At 38.3% G+C, this 13,727-nt stretch overlaps 2 protein-coding genes across 4 annotated transcripts in view; both read right to left on the bottom strand.

The window, feature by feature from the left end:
* Positions 1-1,850: 1,850 nt before the first annotated feature.
* Positions 1,851-6,810, bottom strand: LOC136709294 (zinc finger protein ZFP2-like). Its single transcript, XM_066684442.1, has 2 exons — positions 6,777-6,810; positions 1,851-6,221 (listed from the first exon to the last, which is right to left on the bottom strand). Exon 2 carries the CDS (start codon positions 6,214-6,216, stop codon positions 5,218-5,220), a length of 999 nt encoding a protein of 332 aa, XP_066540539.1. The 5' UTR covers positions 6,217-6,221; positions 6,777-6,810; the 3' UTR covers positions 1,851-5,217.
* A 1,456-nt stretch (positions 6,811-8,266) lies between these two features.
* The window catches only part of LOC136709278 (golgin subfamily B member 1-like), a 49,702-nt gene continuing 44,241 nt past the window's right edge, over positions 8,267-13,727 (bottom strand). For 2 of the 3 annotated variants that reach the window (XM_066684413.1, XM_066684412.1), the window contains one exon: positions 8,267-13,271. In XM_066684413.1, coding sequence (XP_066540510.1) covers positions 13,113-13,271 — 159 coding nt within the window. In that variant the 3' untranslated portion in view covers positions 8,267-13,112. The remainder of the gene's footprint in view (positions 13,272-13,727) is intronic. The other variant, XM_066684411.1, reaches the window with a different exon arrangement.

Genomic DNA, 13,727 nt, shown 5'->3' with positions numbered 1-13,727 from the left:
GGCAATGAATAAATTAATGATTTCCTGCCCTCTTCCAAAAGTTACATAGTGCAAGTTCTACAGTGCTGGGCCCAGAGTAGCAATGACAGAGGCTATTCTCCCTATTAAATGTCAGTGTAGTATTGAAGATCAAATTAAGGTACAATACTACCTAGTGTTGTTTAAGGCTCTTAATTACGCTAAACGTCTGTACAAGCTCTTTTATAAATGTAATTTGTAAATTAGAAATATCACAGTGTTGACAGAAAAATGTATGTACAATGGTTTTAAGCAGATTCTTTGCATACATTAGTTTTGTTTTTCATTGTCAAACCATTTGAAAGCACATTAGTGCTTAAGCAACACCTCAGATGTGCCGGCTCGTGTCACAAATTCTTCTGAAAGTATTTGTAGCCAAATTTACTGCTGGTACAGTCCCAGGTCGTTATGTAAACTGATTCTGTTGTCATTTCTGTTGTGTAATTGCCAGTGTCTGTTATCCCCTGCATCCTGTTTAGTGTGAATAATTCATGCCACAGGGACTCTGAGAAATTCCCCACACAATCAGCTCTGGTTTTGTTGCTTGCTGCTAGGATCTCATTGATTGACCAAAAGTTTGTGGACAATTGCTCATCCAATATTTCTTCTGAAATGAAGAATATTAAGGGAGAGTTTATTCCTCGCTTACTACTCAGCGTTGAAGAGGTCTCAGATTCTTGGATGCAGCTTCAGAAGGAAGGTCCTCACAGACATCCAAGGACTCATTTTTAGTAGTATTGATCCTGGAAAGATTATGTTTGTTACAAAACATAAATAATAGCTTAGTGTGAAACTCACATTTCTTAAAAGAAACACAGGAGCTGATTCACAGGAGGGCTGAATGGGTTTACAGGGTGTTTGTCTTCTTCACATGTATACAGTGAACTTTGGGTAGCTGAATGGTGTGAAAGACACATCGGATGCATCCTCAAAATCTCTCAAAGAGAAATCTACATTTCTTGGCTTTATTCAAAGTATATTTTACATTGAAACAGTGCTCTCTCTGATAAATACAGGCTAGCTTGACTGCAACTGGGCTTTGAGACTCAATGAGAGCATTCATGTGCAATATTCTTGAGTTCCCTCATGCTACAGGTCTGCACATTGTTGACATAATCGATGTGTGAATTTGATGAGGACCACACAAATTAGAGCAGGATCCAAAGCTTTTTCCTCACATCAATAGTGACAAATGGAGAGGTTAGGAATTCCCTGGAGCTGATATTGTGTCGAACACCACACCACAAAACACACTTCAGATTTTCCTGTCTACAACAATTGAGCTCTGGAATTCACCACCTGAAAATCTACCATGGAGGGGCACTATTATCACTTACAAATAGATAAAAATCCAATTATTTAATATCACATTTAAATAAAAGCAGCATCGATTTCAGGTTGCGCATACTCCAGAGATGTGGTTTAAAGCAAACAGTTTGTGTATAAAGGGAACACACTGAGGTTTTAAACACACACACATAAAACAACACAAACCATCACACTACTCAGAGCAACACGCATTGTCACATTACACACACAATCACAATACACACTGCAACAACACACACACCATCACTCTACACGCATAAAAACACACACAATCACATTGCACACAAAGGATTAGAAACTGAATATAAAGAGGAAACGGAGGCTAGGGGAAAGTAGATGTACCTGTACGTTAATTATTAAAAATAGTAAAAAAAATAATTAAAGGAAGAAAGGAAATGGTGTCGTTTTAAAGAAATACATATAGTTTATTAATCTGTGCTGGGCACTAGCATCACAGAAAATAAATTATTAACCAAGCTATTTACAAACAAACAGATATTGGCAAAAATTAAAGAGAGAGATGTTAAAAATAGAACAGCTTTGAATTTAATAAGTGCATCTTTCTGATTTCAACACATAACAAAATCCATTATAAAAATGCAGCAGTTTTTGATCTGTAGATATTTTGTGTTAATATCTTATGTTTGTCCTGTTTGTTTTTTTTTTTTCTTTATTAATTTGAGTACAAGTAAACCATAGCAAACATAAAACATATTATTATTGTTATGTAGTGTGTTGGGTAAGGCAAAATCACTCTAAATATAAAGCATTATAAGTTTATATTATTTTTATATTATGCTAGTATTATTATTATTAAATGAACCAGAGCACAAAGCAAAGCCGTATGTATCAGAAATCGAATCAAATATTTCAATGACTCAAACAAATTAAACATCAGCTCACAAAATCATCATCTACACAGTACTATTAGTGTAAAGCTGAGTAAAGCAGACTGTGGAACAGAGCTGTAAATAACGAAACAAACACATGGAGGACGTCAAGGACGTATCAGTGATAGATTAAATTAAAAAAGAATATAATCAAGCTGTTTTAAATTCAGATTTCTGAATCTGTTGCTTTAGAAAAGGAGCAATCAGTCATTTTCTCCAGGGATTCTTCTTCACGTTATGAATCAGCAGTTATACAGTCACAAAGTGGCCCGGAGGTACCAAAGGCTATATAATGAAATAATTTTAAACATTTCCTCTCACATGTGGTTGACCTATGCAGAATAAACTCTTTCATCCAGGGACTACTTGACAATTTACTCCTTCATATAATGAGTTGTAGTTTATGGAACAGTGAGATTATTTTTAAAAAATGTTAATTATTATTATTAGTGCTAATTTTGGCTTGTAAAAATGACTTATTGCACATTTAATATCCTCAGAAGTCTCAACTAGCGAAACCACAAGTGTTTGTATATGGAAACTAGCTAGCTAAGCTAATGCTTAGCTGCCAAGCTACTGCTTAGCTTTAACTAGAGGGGAGGTGCTGTTATACATGTTTTAGCTGTAGGGCAGTGGGATTGTGCTTTAAGTACTGACCCAAACAGGACCTTGTGGTTCTAGCTGTAGTTTAGTATGAAAGTGGGAAAGCAACTTTTAGTGTTTGTGCTGGATTTGATGTAAGATTGATCACACCAAACTCCACAGACTGTGACTTAAGGCAAAGAATGAACCCTGCCATTTCATGGCACCCTCACAACAGATCATTAGAAATCATGTCAATTTTAAAATACTCATACAATTAAAATGTTATGTAATTCAGAATAACACTAACTGCACCAAACTTTAGCTAATACTGTTGAAAACATACCGTGTCTTTTGATTTATTTATATTGTGACTTGCTTTGGTCAAAATGCCACAAGGAACCAACACCACAGCAGCGTTCTCCCCTGTCTGAACAACTTTGTTCAGAACGCCCGGTTTCAGAGCCTTTAAACAAGTATGAGCCACAGATCACTTCACGAAAGTGCAATGAGGAGCAGAAGCTCTGGTTTTTAGTCATTTTTGCTAGGTTCTCTTTCTTCTTCATTCTCATTTTCTCCAAATGTAATCAGTACATGTATTTCGTTTAACCTTGTCTTTGCGCTTTCGCATAATACAATAGATTTGGACAAGAAGGCTGGACAATTCTAAAGTGCCTGTGCTCCACACAGTAAGCAGCACAAAACTGCAACCACCCATTTTATACCATGTTTTCTGACTTAGGTTTCCCACAAAAAAAGGTGCACACACCTGCTCATTCAAACATAGAGCATGAATCTGACGTTTGTTTCACTTTGCTGCAGTAACAGCAAATATTTATCACAAACACTTCAACTTGATCTAAAATTGTTGGACTTTGTCTCTTTCACTCCAGAGAACACAATTCCACTGCTCCACAGCCCACTTCTGGGGGGCTTTGTACCCACTAACCCAGCCCACTAGCCTGCTGCTAAGCATCCAGTTCTATTGGCAAAGCTTTTCTATGGAGCTTATACAAGTTGTGTGTGTGCGCACCGTTAAAGCAGCTGTATTCACTACTTTAAAGCAGTTCCCACAGGGGCAGCCATGGAATAAAGGAAAGAAATGTGTGCTTGGGAACAGAACATCACCGGCACGATTCTCTGGACTGGCAAGAAAACATCGGGAGATTGAACAAACAGCACTTTCTCCTCCCTTAACATCCATGATGACCCATGATCCCTTGGCACTGAAGTGGCTGGTCACCACTGCAGGTGTGTGTGTTTGTGTGTGTGTGTGTTCACTGCCCATAATCAGTAGTGTGTGTGTTTACTGCCACAGATGGGTTAAAGAGTGGTGTCCAAATTTTGTTGTACGGTTTTAGAGCCTTTAAACGAGTATGAGCCACAGATCACTTCACCAAAGTGCAATGAGGGGCAGAAGCTCTGGTTTGTTGTACTGCAGTGTTATAATGATTTTAAAAACACATGTTTCAAATATGTGGACATGTAGTGCATGTCAATAGAGACAATCATAATAAGGCAACCAAGACAGAGTTGAAGGAACACTACGTAATAGCAATATGAAAAAAGTCACCTTAAAATTCATTCATTCATTATCTGTAACTGCTTATCTAGTTCAGGGTCACGGTGGGTCCGGAGCCTACCCGGAATCACTGGGTGCAAGGCAGGAACACACCCTGGAGGGGGCGCCACTCCTTCAAAGGGTGACATACACATTCACTCAAACACTCACACTTTTGAGTCAGCAATCCACCTACTAACGTAAGTTTTTGGACCGTGGGAGGAAACCGGAGCACCCAGAGGAAACCCACGCAGACACAGGGAGAACACACCACACTCCTCACAGACAGTCACCCGGAGGAAATCCACACAGACACAGGGAGAACACACTACAATCCTCACAGACAGTCACCCGGAGGAAACCCACGCAGACACAGGGAGAACACACCACACTCCTCACAGACAGTCACCCGGAGGAAACCCACACAGACACACGGGGAACACACCACACTCCTCACAGACAGTCACCCGGAGCGGGAATCGAACCCACAACCTCCAGGTCCCTGGAGCTGTGTGACTGCTACCTGCTGCGCCACCAGGCCGCCCACCTTAAAATTACAGCTTCAAAATGACCATAAGACTCCACTGACCTGTAGTAGGGAGAATAGAGCCACTGTCATTGCTACTCTGGGCTCAGCACTGCAGAAACTGCACTTGGTACCTTTGGAGGAGGGTAAGAAACCACCCACTCCCTCCCCCCGGCCCTTGATTTCTGTGCAGTGCTGTAAAAATTAATTACACCTAGTAACTGTACGGTGAGCCACAGGAGCAAAAATACCAAATCTTATATAGTGTTCCTTTAATCATTAAATAATCGGCCTTTTTTAAGGCGGTATGATCAGTCAGAAAGTTCCTCTCCACTGTGCACACGCTGGTGTCTTTGGAGGCTGCTTTGGAGAGTGAAACTCTTCCCACATTCTGAGCAGCTGTGTGGCTTATCCCCGGTATGACTTTGTAAATGTAACTGCAGATTGCTGTATTGTTTAAAACTCTTCCCACAATAGGCACAATAATACGGTTTCTCTCCAGTATGAACTCGCTGGTGTCTCTGGAGGCTGCTCTGGAGGCTAAAGTTCTTCCCACAGACTGTGCAGTAGTATGGCTTCTCTCCGGTATGAATTCGCTCGTGTTTCCTAAGGGTTCCTCTCTCTCGAAAGCTCCTCCCACACACTCTGCAGTCGTACGGCTTCTCTCCGGTGTGAATTCGCTTGTGAACCTGGAAAGTGGTTTGTTGATTAAAGCACATGCCACACTCTGGGCAGATGTAGGGTTTCTCTCCGGTGTGAACTCGCTCATGTTTTATGAGAGTCCCCCTCTCTCTAAAGCTCCTCCCGCACACAGAGCAGTCGTACGGCTTCTCGCCCGTATGAATTCTCTGGTGCACTTTAAAGCTTCTTTGCTGATTGAAGCTCCTCCCACATTCAGAGCACTGATACGGTTTCTCTCCTGTGTGAATGCGCTCGTGTGCTTGGAGATGGCTGTGGTTCGTAAAGCCCTTCGCACACACAAAGCAGCTGTATGGCTTCTCTCCGGTATGAATTCTCTGGTGTGTCTGGAGGTTGCTCAGCTGACCAAAGGTTTTCCCACACTCCGAACAACGGTACGTCTTTTTGGAGCTTGGGTTTTTCTGCGGTCGTCTTCCGAAAATGTTATTGGTAGGAATTCCAGAGGAGGTCTGCTGAGAATGTAACTCTAAATCCTCTACTTTAATCTCTTCTGATTTGAGTAAAAGGCCGTTTTCCTCTTTCTGAGATTCTCCGGGTGTTTCCGTGGAGCTGTCGATCCATGAGGGAAAACTGGAGCTGGGAGAGGGTGAAGACTCGGTGTGAGACGTCATTTTTTCTGAAGAAGAAAAGCAGAATTAATCTTTATAATCACATCTTTATAGTACTGTATACCCCTATAGGCCATGCTTAGCATTGGGCATGTTAGGGCATGTTAGGCATAGGCTCATGTGCAGCTGCTCCAGAGCATATTTTTTTTTGTCACTCATTAACTGTCACTTACAATTATGCAGTGACTTTTTTATTTTTTAACATTATTATTAGCTTTAAATTTATATGAGCTATTGTTAAACATTATTCAGTCTTTCACTTTTTTTCTGTTCTCTTTTATTTATGCTTTTAATATTCCATTTTACATTTGACTGAAATCTCAAAAGCCGTGTGCTTAAATAATAGTCAATAAAGTTCATTAAAATAATAACGATGATATTATTATTTTTATAAAACATAAACCCACACTTCCCAAGGCTAACATTAGCCTGTGCAGCTAGCTGTGGGCGAGGGCTAACCCTGAGATGTTGCTGTGGTATAAACCCTGCGCTTCTGAAGTGAACAACACTGCTAAGCCATGTTTAATGATTTAAAAATATAAATCCGAGGAGACCGACTTTACCTTGAGCAGAGCTCCTGTCTCTCTCTCCATCAACACAGCGTTGAACACACACACGCACTGGGTTGCCAGATATAAATAAACCCTCATGAAAAAGTGAGATTAATTTTACTCTATTGGTTTTAATATAATAATAATAATAATAATAATAATAATTGTTATTAATTAATTAATTAATTGTCTGAAACAGGTTATCCAGCTTAGATCGTAGGGGGAAACCTTCACAGTCACCTGGAGCGGGACTTGAACCCACAACCTCCAGGTCCCTGGAGCTGTTTTATAATAATAATAATAATAATAATAATAATAATAATAAGGGCGGCACGGTGGTGCAGCAGGTAGTGTCACACAGCTCCAGAAACCTGGAGGTTGTGGGTTCGATTCCTGCTCCGGGTGACTGTCTGTGAGGAGTTGGTGTGTTCTCCCCGTGTCTGCGTGGGTTTCCTCCGGGTGCTCCGGTTTCCTCCCATGGCCCAAAAACACATTGGTAGGTGAATTGGTGACTCAAAAGTGTCCGTAGGTGTGAGTGTGTGAGTGAATTTGTGTGTGTCTGTGTTGCCCTGTGAAGGACTGGCGTCCCCTCCAGGGTGTATTCCCGCCTTGCGCCCTAAGATTCCAGGTACGCTCTGGACCCACCGCGACCCTGAATTGGATAAGCGGTTACAGATAATGAATGGATGGATGGATGTATAATAATAATAATAATAACAACAATAACATATTTAGTGGGTGGCGCAGCAGGTAGGTGTCGCAGTCACACAGTTCTGGGGACCTGGAGGTTGTGGGTTTGATTCCCGCTCTGGATGACTGTCTGTAAGGAGTTGGTGTGTTCTCCCCGTGTCCGTGTGGGTTTCCTCCAGGTACTTTTGTTTCCTGCCACGGTCCAGAAACACACGGTAGGTGGATTGGCTAGTCAAAATGTTCATAGGTGTGCAATGCCGTGTGATATTACACGGTGTCCGTGGTGTGTTCCTGTGTTGGGTCCCATGATTCAATGTGTTCTGGACGCACAGCTAATTTGTTGGCATGGTTACAGAACATGAATGAATAAATGAATGAATGGTCACTGTCTGTCTTTAGGTTTTCAAGCGAGAATCATAAATTATTTCATTTTCCTTACATCTGTCATTATTATTGATGTTGAACTGAAATTTGATTTGCTAACCTATCCCAAAGCACAACATATTTATTTAAATATTTTTACCCATTAAAACTAGAATGTCCAATTTGGTGTAAAAAAACAGAACCTGGCAACCCTGGACAGACCTCCTTCTTCTTCTTCATTGATTAGTGTTGAAGAACCATGGATTTATATTTCAGCGCCACCAGCTGGATTTCAGGGGGATTTCCTCAAACACTCATTTTATACACACACACACACACCACATAATCCCCATTTCCAAATAGGTGTAATTTTTATTTCTTTATTTATAATTGAAAAAAAAAATACAATTTAAAAATATGTATTTTTATTATACTGAACCTTTAATTAACTGACAAGTAAAAAATATCCAACTGAATTTTGTAAATATAATCAAGTTTAGAATTTGACGAGTGAAATACAATCCAAAAAGGTTGGGACAGGAAAGAAATTAATTTTAATGAATATTCAAATCCCAAACTTTTAGAGCATTACACTAGAAGCCTGTGAATATGTATGAAATGAGCTTCCAACATGGGCTGTTGCTCATGACTTTGTGCCAAGGTGACGATCTCTCATGAGAGAATTGTCAAATGATCTAAAACATTTCTCAGAACAGTTCAAAGAATTGAGGCATTCCACCATCCAACGTATACAATAATACAACGTGAAAAGATTAAAGGAACTGACAAATCTCAGGCCATGACGGGAAACAATGGAAACCACTGCTGAACATGTGCAACCTTCAGCTGTACTTGTAGTATGATTGCAACAAACAGTGACTTACATAATTGAGATGGTACCACTGATGTGGAGGAAAATATTTGGATTCTAGAGAGACATTCTGCCATCAAGGCAACATCTTTGCAGAGTCCATGGTTATTTCAGCAAGACAATACCAGGCCTCAATCTCCATGGGCTACATCAGTGTGGCTGGATAAGTACACGAGTGCATGTGCTTAACTGACCTGCCTTTAGTCCAGATCTATCTCCTGGGAGCGTATCATGTAGAGAATAAACAGACAAAACCAACCACAGACAGTTCAGATAAAGTTTGGTATCAAGCGAAAACGATTCAAAATTCCATTTGCAAAATGGCAACAATTGGTATCCCTAGTTCCCAAATGGCTGTAATTGTGTATTTAAAAGGAAAGGTTATTTAACACAATTTTAAGTTTTCTTATATTAAAACTAAATAAATAAATAAATACAATCAAGCTGGTGTCTAATGAATATATTTTTACATTCATCTTTTAAAATAAACCATATAAAAAAATACATGACCATAACACCAAAGAATTCAACCATATTAACCAATCTTTCAAACTGCTGAAACAAAAATAACACAAAAAGAAACAGAACTAAATAGAAACAGATAAAAAAAAAAAAACAGTATTTAGGGGAAGCCCAGGTGTTTTCAATCAACTTTATTAAAATTACTTCTTTTGAGAGAGTAATCACGCTTTGAGTCCAGAGAAAACAAAAACAAACAAACAAAAATTCCATTGTATTGCACACACACTTCAGCCCAGAGACTGAAGAACACAAAGGTTCTCTCCTCGGGACTCGGCTCAAAAATAGACCCTATGTAGAAAACATGAGAAAGTTAACACACTCAGTAGTTCATCTTTACTTTTTTTTTTTCCTTTTCAACTTTCATTTACAGAAAGACCATTCTACTCATCATTCCATATTTACAGATCAATAACACCACTGTGAGCCCACAGCTTTTATACAGCATTAAATCAGCATGTAAACAATTCCTTATTGTTATTATTATACATATAATGAACAGCCATGAATATGAACATTATATAATTTATAGAATATATACATCACCTCAAATCAGCATAATTTAATCCAGCCTTTCCCAACTGCCCCAGCCAGGCTCCGCCCATAGCAACCGTTGCAAGGTTGAACAAACTTTACAGGCTCTTGTTTTACTTTGTAAAATCCCAGTGTTATACTTATTATCTATTTTAATATGAAGAGGGCAAACATTTAGCCAGTAATTTCTTTGCCATTTATTAAACTCATTAAAATATTTTGTTATATTATCCTTCATATTGCATTAATCCCCATGTACATATAACTACTATATACAATTTAAAATATTCATGTTATAAGCTTTTTCAGTTGAGATAATATTTTAAACATTTATCCTTTTATAACTGTATTGTCGTCTGTCTCAACGACAACTGGCCAATATTTTGGTTAAATACATACACTTAGGGTGCTATTCATTTATTAGCATTTCTTTCAACACAGGCTATTATCACAGCAGTGTCCTTATATGAGGTATTACGCTATTCTACATCAGATTTGTGGGCGGAGCCAGGACAGGTAATTTCTCATGGTTTCTGCATCAATAAACTACCCCTTACTTCTTAAAGGAAATGAATTCCACAGTACAAAAACACTAAAAACTGCATTACAGGTGTTAGGAAACAACTGCTGCTCATGCTAAAGGAGTAATGCTAATGTATAGTCACTGTTCAATTAAAAACATGCATCTCCATTTTTTAGTTTACTGCATCATTTGAACACAGCAGCTTTCCCTCACACTGTGTGAAAAATTACTGATGAATGAACCAATAGAAATGCTCCAAAAATACTTGTGTTCCATTGAAAGTTATGTTTTTTTTCCTTTTCCTGTAAAAGTACCATTTTGGGAGATGCTTTTAATTGGACAGCAACAATATGTAAATAATCACTGGAAGTCAATAGCCGCTAAGGTTATTATTTTGTAGTTAATATGTACTTTCTGGTCTAAGCAGGATTTCTTTTTTTAAATTATTGTGATGTTTGAAAATCTTTTCTGTCGTGTTCTGTGGTAAACATGCTTCCAAGCAATCGTTTTCCCACAGAACGTCACTGCTGCGAGTTACGGGCTTATTAAGGAGTTAAATATTAATAATGCTACAAGCTACGGCTAACACTCCTGGGCACTGTAATGACACACACACACACTGTTATTAACAAGGCTAAAACTGACAACAGCTATTTGCTAACACACTTGTCAATACCCGTGGGTGTGTGAGGGATTGTGGGGAAGTTTCCAGCCTTAGCATTAGCATTAGCTTGTTAACACATAACAAAACTCATAATATTAACTCCTTAAGGACCTTACAGCAGAGCAGTGACATTCAGCAGAGAAATAAAAAGAGAACCAAAACAGTTCATGTCTGAAAGGGTGATGTTTACCACAGGACACCACAGCAGGATCTTTCGCAAATAATCATTTACCACAGAGAAATCCACCTTAGACCCGGAAATTCCCAGTTAATAGCATGGAATTATTTTTGCCAACCATTACCCTCCAATCAGTACTAGCAAAATTAGTGTTTATGCTGGAACCTTTCCTTTAAGCGTTTTTTTGCACATATAATCTTACATAATGCTTCCTAATACCCATGAAGTTCAAGTGTATTACACTTTGTTTATAGAAAATCTCCAGCAAACCATAACACACTGCATCCAACCATTCATAGTGTATGTGCTAAAAGAGGAAAGAAAATATGATAAAGGCTGTACATTTCAGCAAATGAATACAAGGTAAATAAAGTAACTAGGATGTGAACAAAAAGGTATCAGGCACAAAATGCATTTTTCCAACATACGCCACGTAGTGCATTAAATATGTACTTCCATAAATATTACACATACTTCAAAGCATAGCATCTTCCCCTCTCATTCATATAATCGTATATCATCATTGCCAGAACAAAACCTTGTAGCTCCATAATGGAGGAACATAAAACATTCTTTAGAATTGAATGGTGGTGCAGAGTATTGTGAATTTTTTAACTGAATACCTGCAGATTTACAGATATTAAAAAAAAAGACAGAAAAAAACCGGATATGCAAGGTTTTGTTCCGACAGCGATAATACACACAAACACACAACACTCTCTGGAGAACGGTGGAAGTAGGTCCAGTCAATTTTATATTGAAAATATAAATAAAATTCAGTGCATAGCCTCATCAGCAGCAAAAATGATGTCAGAACCCACAGGGCGCCTAAAAGTGCATGTGTGTTTGTGTGTGCGCGTACACGCGTGTGATTGAGTGTGTGTGTGTGTGTAATTTCAGGTTATTTGGTGCTCTTAGACAAAGTTTTGTAAAGAGATATGATTTAATCTTTTCTTAATATAATTAAACAGGCCAGTTTTGCCACTCAGATTTAAGGAGAATTCCACTATTTTCCAAATTTTCTTCAAATTAAAAGTCAATATGTAAACAACTAGAGAGTGTTTTAGTTCTAGAGACACTAGAGAGACAGAACTGTTCACAATGGTAGTGAATGGAAACATATCCTCCTGTTAAAGCAGAATATTTAAAGCATGAATTTATTATGAACTCACTGCGGATGTCTGATCATAATTTAGAGAAGGATTTGATTTTTAAACCCACTTCTAGTTGAAAGGGACGCGCACGGTGGTGTGAGGTTAATAAAAAATAACCTGTTTTTTTAACCTTGTTCACGATTCCCACTATCTTCTGTCCTCATCACATCACTATTTTCCACATATAACTCCTCAGATCCGTGGAGGTCACTGCTGGTTGTGGAGAGAAAATAAAACTCTGGATTTCGGTTTTAGACACAGAGAAAAAAGTTTCCATTCACCACAAGTGTAAGGAATCCACACTTTTCTTTAGAACCAACCATTTAACACCAAAACACTGCCCGTCATTGTTTACATCCAAAAAATTTATTATCAGTAAATTTTTAGTAAAACTGTGAAATTCCCTTTAAACACCTACAAAGGAATACTCCAGCATTCCTTTATAATTTCCATTATTTTATCTGTAATATAGGATTTTTACTAGATGAGTGTGTTGGATATTGGCCAGTATTTATGTTTTTAAACAATGTTTTACCTTTTGATATCAGCATATTTCTGCACATTTTAATACACATTTTTTATGTATATTTTGAGTTCTCACTGGGGTGAAAAGAATTGTGTCTTAAAATGTGCTGAGGTGTTTTCTGTAGAGGATATTTAACTTATTTTCACTTAGAAAATGAAGAAATACCCAAAAACCTGACACAAAACGTTTCTTAAATTGATATCAGAAGAAACTAACCATCCAAGACTTTCTGGTCTATTAAAGTAGCTATAACAACAATAACTTTACAGAAGTTGAACCATCTCGCTGCAACCTGTGTTTCTGTTTTCCGAGTGCGAGCAACTCCTCTACAGAGCTCCAGCGAAACACATGAAGACAAGGACATGAAGAGTGAGGAGATAAGCCATGAACAGATAGCGGGATTTAGCCCTGGACGTCAGCATTTTGGAGCAGTACAAACTCCGTCCTCTCAGCCAGCGTTTGCACAAGTGCATGCCACTCTTCACCTGGAGGAAAACATATTGACGATTTGGAGAGTCAAGATTATTCAAGAGTACACTCAAGGCCGTTTTGTACTGTGAGACATTAGCAACAATTTCAGTATTGATTATTATGTTGAAACGACACAATGTTTAATTAAAAAGTGTATTTACACTGATATCTATAAACAATCAAAAAACTTGGACAGAAGTACAAACAATTAGGACATTATGTTTTGTCAGGTGGTTTATCTGTTATTTTGACCCCACACTTTTTTGTATGGTTGTTTGATTTTGCAGTTTATTATGACAAATATACATCTCTGAACCCTTTAGGTTTTTTGGTTCAAAGTTAGTTTAAACACTTTGAAATTTTACGTTTGGCTTTAATCCCAGACACCGTCACTAACCGCTGCAACAATTCTTTACTGACACTATCTGATACTGTTGTCCTCTAAATATAACTAGGTTAGGCTTTAATAT

This window comes from Hoplias malabaricus, chromosome 11, assembly GCF_029633855.1.
Source record: "Hoplias malabaricus isolate fHopMal1 chromosome 11, fHopMal1.hap1, whole genome shotgun sequence".
NCBI classification, from domain to species: Eukaryota; Metazoa; Chordata; class Actinopteri; order Characiformes; family Erythrinidae; genus Hoplias; species Hoplias malabaricus.
Note: the sequence above shows the minus strand (reverse complement) of the source record. Positions and strands in the feature narration are given on the sequence as shown.